Below are 17,087 nucleotides of genomic sequence, written 5' to 3' on the forward strand. Positions count from 1 at the left end.
AGTCGCAGCCGACTTATGGCGACCCCTTTTGGGGGTTTTCATGGCAAGAGACTAACCAAGAAGGTTTGCCAGTGCCTTCCTCTGCACAGCAACCCTGGACTTCCTTGGTGGTCTCCCATCCAAATACTAACCAGGGCTGACCCTGCTTAGCTTCTGAGATCTGACAAGATCAGGCCAACCTGGGCCATCCAGGTCAGGGTGGAACTCTAGTAAGCAGAACAAAACCCGAGTCTAGGAGTACACCTTAAAGACCAACATTTCCCAAGGTATATGCTTTTGTGACTCAAAACTGGTATATCGAATGAAATGAGCTTTGATTTATGAAGGCTGACATCTCAGGGTTGTTGCTTATGGAAGTCGTAGGGTTGCCAACCTCCAGATACTAGCTGGAGATCTCCTGCTATTACAACTGATCTCCAGCAGATAGAGATCAGTTCACTGGGAGAAAATGGCTGCTTTGGCAATTTGGACTCTATGGCATTGAAGTCCCTCCCCTCTCCAAACCCTGCCCTCAGGCTCCACCCCGAAAACCTCCCGCTGGTGGCAAAGAGGGATCTTGCAACCCTAGGCAGTCACTCTTCCGTGTTAGAGGGGAAAGAAGGCAGTCTACAAGCACATGCCGTTGTAAAAGGGCACTTGAGCAAGAGAAAATAAGGGCTACTTTGCATAGAATTTGCAGTGCAATCCTATGCAGAGTTATTCCAGTCTGACTCCATTGATTATAATGGGCTCAGACCGGACTACACTGCATAGAACTGCATTGCAAGTTTTTGAGTTCTATAGTAAATTATTGACCTGTGTGAACAGACTCCATTAGAAATGCTAGGTGAAGTGACTTGAGCGCTGTATTTTTCATCTGTGATGGCTCATGTAACCATCAAAATAACTATGGGACTCTGCAGTCATCAAGAAATGACTATGCATGTTTGAAATAGTCTTGTCTCATTTGCTTCTGACCTAGTGTTGTAGTTTCATAATTTTCCAGAGCTCCAAAGGGAACCAGCCTGGGGGACCTCTTGCCACTCAGGGAGATTGGGTATGTTTTGCAATATTTAGGATCAGGCTGTAAGAAAAAGTTACGATCCATTGTTGAAAACTGCCCTTTCTGCTTGTAATTTTCTGCTGGGTAGAACATCAGTTTTGGCAAACCGAAGTGGCACAATCCGATAACCAGTGAGCCAGGATGTAATTTCCCATGCTCAAACCTGTCTAGAAATTCCAGATTCTGTTCCTGAAACCTTTCCCAGTCGTTATTTGACACATATGATGGCTGATTGCAGGTCCTCAAAGGTGCACTCTGCTGTTTGAGCACCTGGCACTGTGAAAGATGTATCTTAATGCTGGCTCTAAACATTCTAATCATGAAAGAGCTGATGCCCTCCACACACATTTTAAGCTCTACTTCCTCAAGCGCTGCATTGCGCGGTATAGTGGTTAAGAGCAGTGGTTTGGAGCAGTGGACTCTGATCTGGAGAACCAGGCTTGATTCCCCACTCCTCCACATGAGCAGTGGAGCCTAATCTGGTGAACTGGATTGGTTTCCCCACTCCTACACATGAAGCCAACCGGGGGACCTTGGGCTAGTCACAGCTCACTCAGCCCCACCTACCTCACAAGGTGTCTGTTGTGGGGAGGGGAAGGTGATTGTAAGCCAGTTTGATTCTTCCTTAAGTGGTCAAGGAAGTCGGCATATAAAAACCAACTCTTCTTCTATCCTTCCAATAAGAAAATAAAACAAGGAAATGAGATCTCAACAAGTATGTGCCTTTCAGCCAGAAAGAGGGAACAATCTTCTCATCATGGGGTAGAGTTCCAATGATGTGATATATAGGGTTACCAACTGCAAGGGGGGAAAAAGTCCTGTCACTTTAACAGAGGCTTAATGGGATGTTATTTAACTCCAAGCCATGAATAGCTTCAGCTGCTAATTTCCACAAATTTTGCCTCTAATAAAGGAAAATACATTTTTCTATAGGTCAGTTGGTAACCCTGTCTATAGCACAATTGTGTGCTTGTTTACTCTCAGGTATTTGGGGACGCATAGCAGTTAAAATTTCAGTTCTTTGTATTTCATAAAGGAATGGATTGGAGACATAGTGGTGAAGCAGACAGTACAGCACAAAAGTTGTCTAGCTGTATTACTCCAGATGAATGATGTCTATAGTCCAGCTACCAGATTCTAAAAGGTAGAAAGTTGATACCATACTTTGAGACAGACTTTGCTAACTTTGGTGAAAGAAGCAGACAGCAAAGAGGTTCTCACAAGTAGAATTTTCACTCCAATGCAGAGATGCCTGCGAATTTGAGAATGACTGTCCTAAGGTACCAAGTATTTACCAAGGCCTTTCTAGTGTTCTACCAGACAACTGCTAGTGTGCTGCATTAAACAAATTAACCAAGCAATGAAAGGCATTGAGTTTCTACATTATCCACATGATTCTCTGGCCCTGCTCAGCTTTTACGCTTCATCTCTAGCTTGAAAGTAATTCAATTATCCCCTGCAGAGATACAGCAGAATTACCAGCTCACAATTGAAGTTGTCCATTATATCTCTGCATGAATAACTTCTCTTTCCAATTAAGAATGCCCTGCTGACTTGAGTTCTGTTCCACTTCAGGAGACTGAAACATCCAACAGCTGTTTTGTGTCTCCACCCAGCAGTGCTACTCATCCAACCCCTCTGGGGCACCACACCTCTCTGGTATTTATACTGCCACCAGCTGGTCAATTAGAGTATTTCCCATTAAGAGGATCAGCACTCCTAGCAGTCAGTGTTGACGTTTACATGTTCTGACTAGTACCCACATCTGCTTTCTTTCTCACTTGCCTTCACAAGGACAGCCTCCTGCACTTGCACACTCCTGAGGATCCAGTGATCTATTAACCAACCACCTCCCTTCCCCTGGCACCCTTTTGTTAATATTTTCAAGTGAGGCTTATTGTGATTATAGAGAACAAACTTTTAGCATTCAAAATAATGAGAAATTTATTAAACAAAAAATGTCCACACACATAATCTGCATGCAACAGAACAAGCAAGCTTACAAAGTAAAGGTTCATACATGCAATCCTCTGTTCCTGGCTAAACATATCCTGACTGTTATTCTAGGGTGGGCTCTTTACTGGCTATAGCATTCTTTCAGATCCATTACCTTGATTCTTATAGGCTTCCAAAACAAAAGAAATAAATTGCCCTCCAGATTGATAAAAGAATCTCATAACTGCATATAAATGTACTTTAGTAGACTCAAGAAGACAAAAATAATGAAATTCCCACTCAATTGGAATAGGCAAAATGAAAGCCTAAGTAGTTGAAATTCACCTTGCTCAATCCTATGCCCATCCAGAATTTCTTCATGATGGATATTTCTGAAAACACATTATTTTGGACTTAGCATAATTAATAGCAAGCAAATTATCATGCCAGTACAAAACAAAAGCTTTGAGAAGATGTGTTAATCCTACCCTCGAGCAAGAAAGAAGGGCAGCATCATCTGCATAAATTAGAATTGGTATTGGGTAAGCAGTCAAACTAGGAAAGTGGGAACGGTTGGCTTGCAGTTTATTTGGTAAATCATGTAAGCAGAGATTAAATAGATGTGGGGCCAACAAAACCAACCCTGTCTAACTCCTTTTGTAACTGGGACCGGGTTTGAGAAACAACCAGTATTGTTTTTTATAGGCTAGATATTGCAGTAGAAATTCCTGAGCATTTGATCTTCACAACTTAGATGAATTCAATACTTTAGTATGCTTTAAGTTGTGGCAAACAACATTAAACCAAGGAGGGCCACATTTAGATTTTTTGATTTGTTATTGTGCAAAAAGGAACCAAAAGAGACACGAGTTGTTCATAGAACTGAATCACCTTTTCAGGAGGACTCTTTATAATAGTTTTCTCTTAAGTTTCTTTATAATAGTTTCTCTTAAGTCTCCATGGATTGGGGACTTCAAAGTGAAGTAAATATTCTGGGCCATCACTAAGGACCATTTCCTGGCTCTGTGGGTGATGTTGTTAGAATTCAGATTAGTATTTCTCATAGAGTTATCCACAGAGACTGAAATGAATTTTCTTAACATTAATTCTAAAAGCAAGGGAGCATGACTGCTGTCATAAAGGTAACCAAGAGGAAATGTAGAAATCAGGTCTGTAATATTGAAAGGTCCACTGAAAGAAGACTGTAGTCAAAAAGGGCAAGAGTCCAGTAGCACCTTAAAGACTAACAAAAATATTTTCTGGTAGGGTATGAGCTTTCGTGAGCCACAGCTCACTTCTTCAGATACTGAATATCTGAAGAAGTGAGCTGTGGCTCACAAAAGCTCATACCCTACCAGAAAATATTTTTGTTAGTCTTTAAGGTGCTACTGGACTCTTGCCCTTTTGGACTACTGCAAACAGACTAACACGGCTACCCACTGTGAAAGAAGACTGGTTAGAGAAAATAGGCCTAAAGAATTCAGATTTTCTACATCAATCAGTTGTTCTTCCCTTTGAGGGGACTTATTAATAGGAACATGAGGGGGTTTGTTGCTATCAATTAACTGATTTTTTTTAAAAAATCATTAGAAGTGGTTGATTTTTGTCTCTTTGGGAGCTCTGACACAGCAACATTTGGCCAGTGTAATTTTTAATCCCTGCAGTTTTTTGATTAAGAAGCTGTGCCTGCAGAGTTCGCCCCTCAAAGTACTTCAAGGGACTTTTGTAATACGTTCTTTCTATTCCTGCACTATGGATAGTTATCACCTATTCATGTTGTTCCCTCCCTTTTTCTCCTTCGTAGGCATTGTATGTTTAAGAGCTGCTTGGGCCGAGCTGATTGGCTGACCGCGACGGCAGGTGCCTCGCGCGGGCTTCCTTAGAAGCCACCCTTGGCGGCGGCGGAGCGGCGTGTCCGACTTGCAGGGGAAACGCGGGGGGAGCCGGGATACTTTGGCCGGCGCAGGGAGCAGAGTCTCTTCCTCCCCCCCCCTCTGTCGCGAGGACAATGGGCCAGACCCGGAACTCTGGCCCCGCGGCCGCTCTCGTGGGCATGGCCCGGGCGGCGAGCGGGCGCTGAGGCTGCGGAGGGGAAGGCGGCGGGGATGGAGCTCACCGAGGTGGACCTGGGCGGCGAGGGCCCCGCGGCTGGCGGCAGCGGCCGCTCTGAGCCCGCGCCTGCCCGGGGCAGGGGGAGCAGCAGCGCCGACAGCCCGGCCGAGGAGGACGAGGCTGATGCGGCGGCGAGCGGGCGGGCCAGCCGCGCTTCGTCCCTGGTGAGCGGCCTCCTGGTCGAGCTGTACAGAGCGGGGGGTCCCCGCCACCGCGACAGCGTGGACAGCTCGACCGAGGCGTCCGCCGGCTCCGACGCCTTCCCCGGGGGCAGAGGCAGCGCCGAGTCGCGCTTCCTGCAGGAGCTGCAGCGGAGGCCGAGCCAGCGGCACCAGAGGACTTACCTGGCCCAGAAAGGTAAAGGCGGGCGGGTGGGTGGCGCTCCCCACCCCCCTCGTCTGCTTTCGGCGCCTTTAACGCTTCTGGGGCAGGTAGGGAGCCCCCTTTCCCCACCCCGTGGCTCTCCCCTGGCGGGTTTCCTGCTTGCTCGTCCTGGAGCTGTTGAGGGTGCCGCGGCTCGGCCAAGAAAATAGAAGAGGCCCAGGCAGGAGAGTGCTGCTGCTGCAGGCGTCCTGTTTGGGGGCTTCCTGGAGGCACCTGGTTGGCCGCTGTGTGAACAGGCTGCTGGACTTGATGGGCCTTGGTCTGATCCAGCAGGGCTCTTCTGATGTTCTTAGGGTAAGGGAAACGGGCCAAAGCGGACGCCGGCATTCCGACGACGGCCAAGCGCTGTGCTTCGGCTGAAAGTTAAGAGGCGCCTCCTGCTCGTCTGCGGTGTCTCTGGGCGAAAACGCACGGCCGCTTGAGCCTCCTTTCTTCCCTGTTCCAGCCAGGATTCAGCCAGGATCGAACGCACGACCGTGCGTTCGATCCTGGCTGAATCCTGGCTGGAACAGGGAAGAACGTTCGTGCGTTCGATCCTGGCTGGAACAGGGAAGAATGGAGGCTCAAGCGGCCGTGCGTTCTGACTTTGGAGCCTGTGGACTGCTCAGCCCTGGTTGAAAGGCGAGACTGCGCCTGATGGGGGCGCTCGATGGAACACATCCCCGAGGTCAAGGCTCGGAGTGCTGGCACTGCGCCCCCCCGCTTTCTTCCACCCTTCCTTCCTGCCGGAGTCAGGAGTTTGCAGGAGTTAGCTCTGAGGAAGAGGGAGATCTCTTTCCCGCTCTCTCCCTTCCCTTCATTCTCGCTTGTTTTTCTGGCTTTGACAATGGCCTTGCTATTGAAGCCCTGTTGATCCAGCTTTTCCTGTGTTGCCCGTTGGTGATATTAGCTCTTCTCTAAACAAGCTGTTATGAAGAATGACCTGCCTAAAAGTCAAGGTGGTTCCCTGTGCAAGCACCGGATCGTTACTGACCCCCGGGGTGATGCACAAGCCCAGACGTTTACTAGGCAGACTGTGCTTATGGGGTGGTTTGCCATTGCCTTCCCCAGCTATCTACACAAGTTGGGTACTCATTTTACCGACCTTGGAAGGATGGAAGGCTGAGTCATCCTTGAGCTGGCTGCCTGAGGCCAACTTCGCGGGGGGGGGGGGGTCGAACTCAGTTCCTGAGCAGAGATTTGACTGCAGCTTACCACTCTGCACTACTGGGCTCCCTGCTTAACTCAACTCAAATATTTTATGCTGTCTTGTTATTACTCCTCTCGTTAAGTCCTCTGTCTAGAGTAATGCTGTTGTGACACATTCGACTGGCATTTGGATTTGGGTAGGAGTACTCAAGTGACTGTTTCAGCTAATTTGCATTTTAGTCAAGCTGACCACCTGTAGTAAAATGGACAGTAGAGTTAACTGGAACTCACCTGAGCAAAGAGCTTTACTTCATTACCACAGTGAGATCACAAAACCACCATTGATAGCAAATAAAGTGAGAGAATCATTATGTGAAGTCAAGCCAGGACTTCACTAATTTGGATTGTTTTCGTCAGTTCCTGCAACTTGCATTGCAAAACTTTTGATTTTCACCTTCTCTCTCGCTATCAAGTCACATTTGATTTATGATGATCCCCGGTGGGGTTTTCAAGGCAAGAGATGTTCCCAGGTGCGTTGCCATTGCCTGCCTCTGCATTATGACCCATTATGGAGGTCTCCGGTCCAAATACTTGCCAGGGTTGATCCTGCTTAGCTTCTGAGGTCTGATGAGATCAGGCTAGCTTGGGCTATCCAGGTCATGGCAATCTTTACCTACTGGTGCAAAAGAAGTATAATTATCTTGACTCATGGTCTGAGGGTCTACTCAGAAGTAAGTCCCATTTTAGTCAATTGGGGTACTCCAGGAAAGTGTTAGGATTACAGCCTAGACTATTTTTGTAAAGCTGTTACCATTCAGATTATTTATTTAAAATCTTTTCATGCCACCTTTCCACCTGACCAGGGTTTTCATTAGCCATTAAAACAATTAAAAATGTTAGAATTGTTGGGTTCATCCCAAATCATTCTCCATCACTGCACTAGCTGTCTCCCCTGTCCTTTCATCATCCATAGCCCCTCAGTAAACCAAAGGGCTGCCCAGGCTTGTAGACCTGAAAGAGGGTGCCTAGGTGCAATTGTGTCAATTGTCCAGGTCATTTCCCCATACCAGACGTCAACCAGAATATTGACAGGAGCACTGACAATATCAGCAGGAAAATCTAATGCTATTTGAAAACCAATCAGATCCATCATGCTACGCGGGTGGATCATCTTAATTGATCTCCCATTCCTTGTAGAGTCTTAATACCCTTGTAAGTCTAAACCCCAGTGAGTAGTGATCTGTCCGTGACAGATCTTCAATCCCCCCCTTCAGATCACCTTCTTCTGGCCCAGAGCAAAATACCAGATCAAGAGTGTGACCTGCACAGTGCATGGGTTTTCAATGAGTTTCTTATTTTTAATCTCTGACCCATATAAATGCATTGCTTCTGATTGATCCAGCTTATCATTGGTCAGTTAGCAGATGATTTGACTACTTTTATTGACTTCTAGCGTATAACCTATTTAGGTATTTACAAGTGGGGAACTGTGAGAAACTCACTGGGAAATTCCCTCATTGGACCCTGCTTTGTTCTCTGGCTTCTGATACCTCCACCTTTCTCTACCCTTTCCTCCCACTGCTACCCCCCACGTTCTTTCTTCTACATCCTGCTGCTTCTTCCCCCCTTCCTCTGTTCCCTATCTTCTCAGTCTGACTTCCCCATCACTTCCTCCCCTTCCTTGCTGCTCTGCCCGTTCACCCATCCTCACCCATCTTTTGGCAGGCCACTTGCCTTCCAGCCTGCTTGGTTGAAATGCTGCTGCCGCCTTCCTGCTGCTGCAGTTCCCCTCCCCCTGCCCACCTGAAGCAATGGGTGGAAGGAGTGGCTCCTCTCCCACCAGTCTGGCTCACACATTGTAGAGATGGCAGTGGTTCTTCCTCCTGCCCCTATACCTCCTCTCTGCCCTCTCATGCACCTGTCCCCCACCAATCTACCTTCCCACCCCCTTTCTCCTACTCATCTGTTGTACTGCTGCCTCTGTTATCAGGCAGCAGTTGCAATAGAAGTGCATTCACTGAGCATGTGCAGAGAACACTTCTCTGTTCTGGGCAATGTGACCCCTCACTGGCTGCTTGAAGCCCGGTTCGCATGTTGCAGTGAACACATGTATATCTGTTTGTAAGAAAGAGCCGACATGTGTTCACCTTATAAATGATACCAAGAATCAGGGCATTGATGTGCTGCTTGTATCACATGTTCAAGGGAACATGTTGAGAATTACTCAGTGTGTATATAAAGAAAAATCAGGTGTACACTGTACATTGATTGTACATGCATTCACTGTAACGTGTGAACAGGGTTTGAGTAACTCAGGGAAGGAAGAGAATGAATCCACTTGCACCCATATTATCATATCTCCCTGTACCTACATTGTAAGGGAGAATTTTAATTGCTTCTAAAACAAGAAAACTTTCTTTTTCTGTCTCTGCAATTGTGCTCAGAAGATCCCTTGGAAAATGGGCACAGTCCCTGAGAGTTTTATCCCAGTTGTGTAATAGAAGAAAATACTATATCTAGAAATGTTTCTCTTTTAAACCGGTGGAAAGAACTTTCAGATTTGTTATCCAATAGCTTTAATTCTCCTGACAAAACTGACTAAAGATCATAAAACTGCAAAGCATCATTCTCTGACTTGCCCTAGTGCAATAGAAAGTCACATGTCCTATTTTCATGAGGGGGGGGGGTCTAATGTTTTGTGCTATCTTCATGTACATGAGATCCACAAATAATTACTACTGTTGCCGTGTACAGTTAACGTGTGTGTGACGAACCATCAAGTCGCAGCTGACTTCTGGCGACCCTGGCCTCCATGTCATGCCCCTGGTTTCCCTTTGAGGTTTCCTATTCAAATACTTGCCAGGATCAAGGCTGAGTGTGTGTGACTGGCTCAAGGTCATCTAGCAAGTTTCCATGGCAGAGTGGGGATTTGAACCTGCATTTCCGAGATCCTACTCAGACAACTTAACCACTACACCATGCTGACTCTCCCTGTTGATTGTTGTTCCCATACACTTATTTTGCTTCATCTCCAGTAGAAGGGTCAAGGTTTTTGTCATAGCTGCTAGGGCTTGAATAATGTGCAGTAATCATTGTCAGTTGCGGAAGACAAATACAATGTTTTCTTTATTTGTTTTAGCTAATTTCATAAACAGTGGTCAGCTGTTAACATGAGCAGAGAGATCATGTTAGTCTCTGTTCTTGTCCACTAGAGGGGGCTTTTGGATACATGTTATGTAAAGAAAATAAATTCAGTTAACTTTTCTAGGGTATCTACTGCATCAATCTACTAGTAAGGCCTAATTCTGATAATCTCTTTTGTTAAACATAGTCTCTGGGTAGACGTTTAGTAACTTCTACAGCTTCTTATGAACTGAGATTTGCCTCAGACAATTCTGATTGCATTACTGCTTTAAGGCACACGTTTGCATGTCAATGGTTTTTGAAAATTTCAGTGCCACCTATATTAAAAATATAGTGAACTAAGTTACCAAGTACAGTGAACATTTAATAATATCTGTTTTCAATGGATGCAAAGCATGTGAAGTGTCATTATCCTTTTATCATGCCAATGCCAACTGACCTTGCAATAGGCAAGTAGTATGGGATTTTTACAGTTACTTTAGTTAACTCATGCAAGCATACCAGTTTTTCTACACTTGGCCTTTAAAGAGGGTATTTTCCACGTCTGAAAATCCATTATAGAATGTTTCAAACTGATGGATATGTCCAAAGCTACATAAAATATTCTGATGCATAATGATTCCTGGTTTCTCTTCAAACAAACAACACCCCCCTTTTCTGGCTTGGGTTTAATGCTTGAGAATCAAACTATTTTTCCAATGGATTATATTCTTTTAATGCTGTAGATTGCTGTTGTGGATACCGTTAGACACAAAAGCAACTTATAAATAACAATGCTGTTCTGCAGAACACTTAAGGTGTGACTTGCAATAAGCTCTTATATGAAAGTACTTCATAATTTCCTCAAAAGCATAATTTCATGTAATGTAATGACTATGATTACAAAATCAGAAAATGTGATCTTGGATACTATGATTCAGGTACTCAACAGTGGTTAGATAGTGAACTAGGAATGAAGAGACTCAGGTTCAAACCCCCATTCTTCCAAGAGGTTCGCTAGGTGTTCTTAGGCTAGTCATGGGCTTCTCAACCAAATCCATCTCCTAGGGTTGATGTAAGGACAAAATCTCCTCAGATGAAGTGCAGGACAACAGTGCAATAAATAAAAATTTTCTGTTTTATTTACAGATACTAGTGAGCTGATGACCATAATACGAGAGCTGAATTACAGAATATGTGTTCAGTCATCCAAACTGCTCCGTCTTCTGAAACAAAAGGACAGGCTTTTACATAAAGTGCAGAAGAACTGTGATGTTGTAACAGCCAGTTTGCAAGCAGTTTCCCAGAAACGACGTAAGTACTGTTGTGTCTCTATGTACAGCTAATTATAAAATGCCGTATTGCTCTTGTGACGTTTTCAAAGTGCTTTCTATCTGAAGATGGATAATTGATCTTTTACAAATATCTGGAGAGGAGGAAGAAAAGGTTGAGTGCCATTCTGAAATGGAGCTTTCCTCATTTAAAATGTGTGTTATATGCACACATTTTATTTTTCTAGGGTCTATAGTATATTTTTCAAGGATTATTTGTGCTAGTAGTTTCCTTACGATTAAATCGCTGGTTCTGGAATGTGCAGAATAGTCTTTGGTATGTTTTTTTTAAAATTGGCACCTGTACAGTCAAGGTTGCAGTATGGCTACATATAATGCTAGGCAGTAAATGCTGCTGACATCGGAATATAATGTTATGTACTGCTTTCAAGCACTGTCCAGCCACTTTTTACTCTAGCAACGTCCGGGGAGAAGAGTCAGCTATATAATTTGAAATCAAGTTTGGCTTAACTTTAGCCGGATTGTCCCCACATGTCAATCTTGCAGTGGCAGACGAATGTAACTTGTAATGTTTAAGAATATTACTCATCAAAAACTAGGATATCATTGAAGATAAGTATTCTTAGGTGTTTACACATACTAAGACCAATATTGGGAATAAAATGTAAAACAGGTTATTTCATACTCTTGAAAAAGCTAATATTTGTCTTGTATCTCTTTTGTTAACATGCAGCATGGCAGTGTTTTATACTCAGGTACTGTAAACAGAAAAAGCATGATCACAACAGTAAAATGACCTTTCAAGTGCATGCTCATTTTTAAATGCTTTCATAGTATATGCTACAGGGGGCTTGTTCAGTTTTGCTGTACAGGTATGAAGTCTTTTTCTGCAAGTGAACGAGAGTGCTACATCAGAGTTAAATGGCTGTTTAAAACTCTTAACTTCAGATTTCAGAAATATGTACCCCATTTTTTCTACAACAGAGTTATGTGTACATGCTCTTAAACATAGGTGTTCTCAATTTTTATCATGCTAGGGTTTCCCAAGCTGGAATATAGCTACTATTGAAGTATAACTGATGCTGACAGAGACAAACAGTTGCCTTATTTGTGTTCACCGAATGGTGGAGCTGGTTGACTGTTTGCACTAAGGGAAGAAGGCTGGGGAGAAAGGAATGGAAGGAGTCTCCTTCCATATGTCAGTGGTAGCAAGCATAATTAAATTAACCCTATTAGGGCTCAGAACCAATGCCAGCAATATTTTAATTGTTTTCCAAATCCACTTCAAAGTAACAGGGTATTTTAAAAAGTGGGAGTCTTCAGATTTGAGGGAAAGAGTCTGATGTTGCAGAACATGCACACCATGTGCTTTAGTTTATGCTGTGTTCGCTAATGATTAGCAAATGGCCTTCTGACTGATTTTCAGTGTCACTTCATGCTGAATAGGCCTGATGACCATGTTGTGCAAGATATTTCTGTGTTGGGAGGCTTTTACAGGAAAAGTACAGCCATGAGGCTTAAACCTTTGAAGCTGTAGTAAAGTCTGGTCTGAATCCAAAAACCCACTTAAGTCACACCCGCGGGCTTAGGCACATGTGGTACAGTGGGATTTTTTACATTTAAACATCAGGCTGTGCTGAGCAACTTGGGCTGAAAATAGTAGCTGCCTTGCTGCAAAATTCTATTATTTACTTATAAAAATGTATACCTCTTTTCTGCCCTTGTCTGGGCCACTAAGGCAGCTAACAAATTAAAAACATACATAATAAAAATGCATTGTAAAAACCATTAAAATCAAACTAAAATACAAATGTGCATCTGTAAAGTGCCATCAAGTCTCTGCTGACTTATGGCGACCCCAGCAAAGGGCTTTCAAGGCAAGGGAGAAGCAGAAGTGGTTTGGCGCTGCCTTCCTTTGCAGAGTCTTCTTTGGAGGTCTCCCTTCCAAGTACTGACCCTGCTTAGCTTCCAAGATCTGATGAGAGTCGGCTATACCATGCTGCTTCCCTCTCAAAATACACTTAAAAATCATTTTTAAAAAAAAAACCAGGGAAGGAAGAATCACTGTGGGTGTGCCAGACAAAGTGTTCACTTACTGATGAAAGAGGGTGACAGAAGGGGACAGAGTTCCACAGTTTTGGGGAGAGTTCCAGAGTATTGGTGCGTTACTCTTGAGGAGGGCTTCTTTCCACCCTTCCCTCCTTGCCAGCAGGCTCTGTTGGGGAATGGCGTCTTGCTGGTCCCCTCCCCAGCCAGGCAGCCCGTGTTCCTGCTGGGCTGCCTGCTGAGAGGGGGTGGGGTCAGCACCCATCCTTAGCAGTACGGCCAGGAGTGGAGGAGGTGGAGGGGCCTGTTTGTCTCCCTTGCCTGCTCATCCTGCAGGTAAGTGGCGCCCCAGTGGTCTTGTTTGCATTACCCCGTCTCGCCCCTCACCTTCCTGGGCCCTGGTCTCATTGGTAAGGGAGTCCCACCAGGCCGGGGCCAGGGCAGAAAAAGCCCTGGCCTTAGTTGAGGACAGCCGGACACTCTTTGGGCTAGGGACCACCAGTAGATTATTATTTGTGGAGCATAAAGCCCCCTAGGGGGTGTACCAGGAGAGATAGCCCACACCGTGTAAGGCTTTAAAGGTTAAAACCAGTACCTTGAGCCTGATCTGGTGTTCCACTTGGAAGTACAGCTGACATAGCATTGGCTGAACATGGGCCCTCAGCGGAAGACCCCAGTAAGGACCTTTGCTGCACGGCATTTTGTACCAGTTGGAGCTTCTGGATCAGTCTCGAGGGCAGCCCTACGTAGAGCACGTTACAGTAATCTAGTCTGGAGGTGACCGTCACTGGATCACTGTGGCTAGGTCAGGGCGGGAGAGGTAGGGCACCAACTGCCTGGCCCAGCAGAAATGGAAAAGGCCACTTTGGGCCACGGCTGTGACCTGAGCCTCCATTGTTAGGGAGGCATCAAGAATCACACCCAGGCTCCTGACGGTGGGCACAGATGTTAGCTGCATGACGTCAAGAGCCGGGAGTTGGCACCCCACCCCAAAGCTGCAGCGGCAGAGCCACAGGACCTCCTTTGATGGATTTAATTTCAGCCGGTTCTGTCTCAGCCATCCAGTCACAGCCTCCAAGCACCTGGCCAGTATGTCCGGGGCAAAGTCCAGATGGCCGTCCATCAACAGATAAAGCTGGGTGTCATCACGTTACTTTTAAAATGATAGTATGTTAAACGAGATCCGTACAAGAGCCATGAAAAATCCACATGCCTCACATATTTTTTCTGCACCATATTACTTTATTTGATTATTCTTCTTTACTGTGTACGATTGCTTGCTTAAAGAAGTTTTTGAATAGTAGGAAATATTTTCCTTTCATTATTGATTTAAGCAGAGATTCTGCATTATCCCTTTTTCCTGATTGCTGGAGAGTCAATACCCCAGCATGTAAACCTGGTAAGTCTTGAAAAGCTCCAAAAGCTGTTATTTATGGCCAAGTAGTTTCAAGGCTAGCTTCTACACTGTGTGTGTAAAGTGCTTTCAAGTCGCAGCCGACTTATGGTGACCCCTTTTTGGGGTTTTCATGGCAAGAGACTAACAGAGGTGGTTTGCCAGTGCCTTCCTCTGCACAGCAACCCTGGTATTCCCTGGTGGTCTCCCATCCAAATACTAACCAGGGCTGACCCTGCTTAGCTTCTGAGATCTGACGAGATCAGGCTAGCCTGGGCCATCCAGGTCAGGGCTCTACACTGTAGTGGTTATCTTTTAAAAGGTTTACATTTTGTTTTATGCATAGTGACCTGCTCATAGGTGGTAGCTTGTAGTATGATTTTTTCCCATTGTACCACCTCCAGGTTTTGCATGTTCATACTGCTGTGGCAATTACTGGTTCAGGTGGGTTTTGGCTGACCTACAGAGCAATGTATACATAAAAGCTAATTGGTTTGCTATTTGAACAGCTGAGCTCACTGCCATAATGGTGTGTTAGAGCCATTACCTGTCTCCTAAAATAACCTAGCATAATAAACATCCTACGCCAGGAAGCTTCCTTACCTGTTTATTTTACAAGCTGACTGAAAGTCTCGGATAAGTGCTATAGCTGTCATGGTATATCCCATTATCATATACAGTTACTTTTTATATTACATAAACAGTATTTGTCATCAAAGACTACCGTTAATAAAGATAATGACTCACCTTGTCAGTCTTACTAGACAGCTATTGTATTTTACTTTGTGTGACTGATTTTGAATGGTCTGTCTTGAAGGTTGCAGTGAATTGTGCGACTCTTTCCAGAACTTTAGCTTGATAAAGGCACCATCCTGTATTTTATAGCTATGATGTGCCTTGCCCTGCTTTTTCTTTCTGTACATCATTAACTGATTGCATAGCATGGAGGCTGCAGTCGATCTAAACGGTCAGCTGCGGTGATTAAAGGTTCCTTTAGATGTCTGCTCTTTTGAGTACCTTTGAAAGCCACACTATGTACATGGAAACACTGGCTTACATATCCTAGAAGTGTAAGAATAAAATGGAAGAGTGGGGAACACTGTAACCTGCTTTGGGTCCCCATTAGAGAGAAACATGGGATATAAGTGAAGTAAAATAAATAATGTTAGATACTGGATTTTGTGACTGCTAAAAAGTAAACAAATGTCAGGCTATGACATCAACCCATGGGTCAGTAATGACCTGGTACTTGCACAGGGGACTACCTTTACCTTTTAAAAAGTACATTGATGTGTATATGCATTCATTTTAAACCCCACATACTGTATAAAAAGATGCTGTAACAGTCATGATTAATTATATGAGGTGTAAACAAGAACGTGCATGCATATCAAATGTTACCCTTTTAGTGAGTAAGATTCTTAATACCATCCTGTTATGACTGGATATTATAAAAAGGGGCCTAAAGTGACTCCTTAAGCTTGTTTAAAGTTTGGAATACAAATTGGCCTCAAAAATCAATCTCTGGAACGCTTCTGGGTTTTCTTCCATATTCAGGTTTAGGGTATAACAAGTGGGAATCCTCAAGGACTTGCAGGAGGCATCTCATTTCCCCCTTCCTCACTATTTTCTTTCCCCCCCCTTTCCTGAAACCCCCATTCATATCTCCAGTCACTGGATTTAAGTATCCAAAGATTTGCCTGACTTTGCTAGTAGAATATAAGATGATGTGTGTGTAAGTGCCATCAAGTCGCTTCCAACTCATGGCGACCCTATGAATGAAAGTCCTCCAAAATGTCCTATCTTTGACAGCCTTGTTCAGATCTTGCAAATTGAAGGCTGTGGCTTCCTTTATTGAGTCAATCCATCTCTTGTTGGGTCTTCCTCTTTCCTATCATGATTGTCTTCTCCAGTGACTCTTGTCGTCTCATGACGTGACCCAAATACGACAGCCTCAGTTTAGTCATTTTAGCTTCTAGAGCAGTGATGGCGAACCTTTTAGAGACCGAGTGCCCAAACTTCAACCCAAAACCCACTTATTTATCGCCAAGTGCCAATATGGAAATTTAACCTGAATACTGAGGCTTTAGTTTAGAAAAAACAACTCATACATTCACATATTTTGCGTTAAAAGAAAAACACAATAACAGAGCTTTCAATGATGCAAACTTTATCCTTTCAATAAAAAGTTGTTTGTATTTGGAATGCATCTCTCTAGGACTCGTCCTCTGCTCAGCCACTGGACATTATTGCTAGGGTTGCCAGATCTCCAGCCACCACCTGGAGATTGGCAGCCCTAGTAGAGGAAGGGAAGGGGGAGGGAGAAAGGAAGGAACTGGGAAAGGAAAGAGAATGAAGGAACTGGGGAAGGAAGGAAGAAAGAAAGGGGGAGGGACAAAGAAAGAAAGAAAGGAAGGAAGGAAGGGACTGGGAAAGGAAAGAGAAGGAAGGAACTGGGGAAGAAAGGATGAAAGGGAGGAAGGGTGGAAGGAAGGAAGGGTCCTGGGTTGGGCCTCAAGACCCACCCAGGACTTGCTCCAGGGCACACACCCAAAGTTCTCCCCCCCTTACTGGCAGCTCTGGGGAGGCGGCGAGGCGTCGGCGCGGGACGGCGGAGATGTTGGGCCCCGGC

At 44.7% G+C, this 17,087-nt stretch overlaps 1 protein-coding gene across 1 annotated transcript in view; it reads left to right on the forward strand.

Moving 5' to 3' along the window:
• The first annotated feature begins 5,082 nt into the window (after positions 1-5,082).
• Positions 5,083-17,087, forward strand: part of TBC1D30 (TBC1 domain family member 30) — a 43,641-nt gene continuing 31,636 nt past the window's right edge. Inside the window, exons 1-2 of the mRNA XM_056847210.1 lie at positions 5,083-5,446; positions 10,874-11,038. Coding sequence (XP_056703188.1) covers positions 5,083-5,446; positions 10,874-11,038 — 529 coding nt within the window. The remainder of the gene's footprint in view (positions 5,447-10,873; positions 11,039-17,087) is intronic.

Source organism: Euleptes europaea, chromosome 3 (genome assembly GCF_029931775.1).
Source record: "Euleptes europaea isolate rEulEur1 chromosome 3, rEulEur1.hap1, whole genome shotgun sequence".
Lineage (NCBI taxonomy): Eukaryota > Metazoa > Chordata > Lepidosauria > Squamata > Sphaerodactylidae > Euleptes > Euleptes europaea.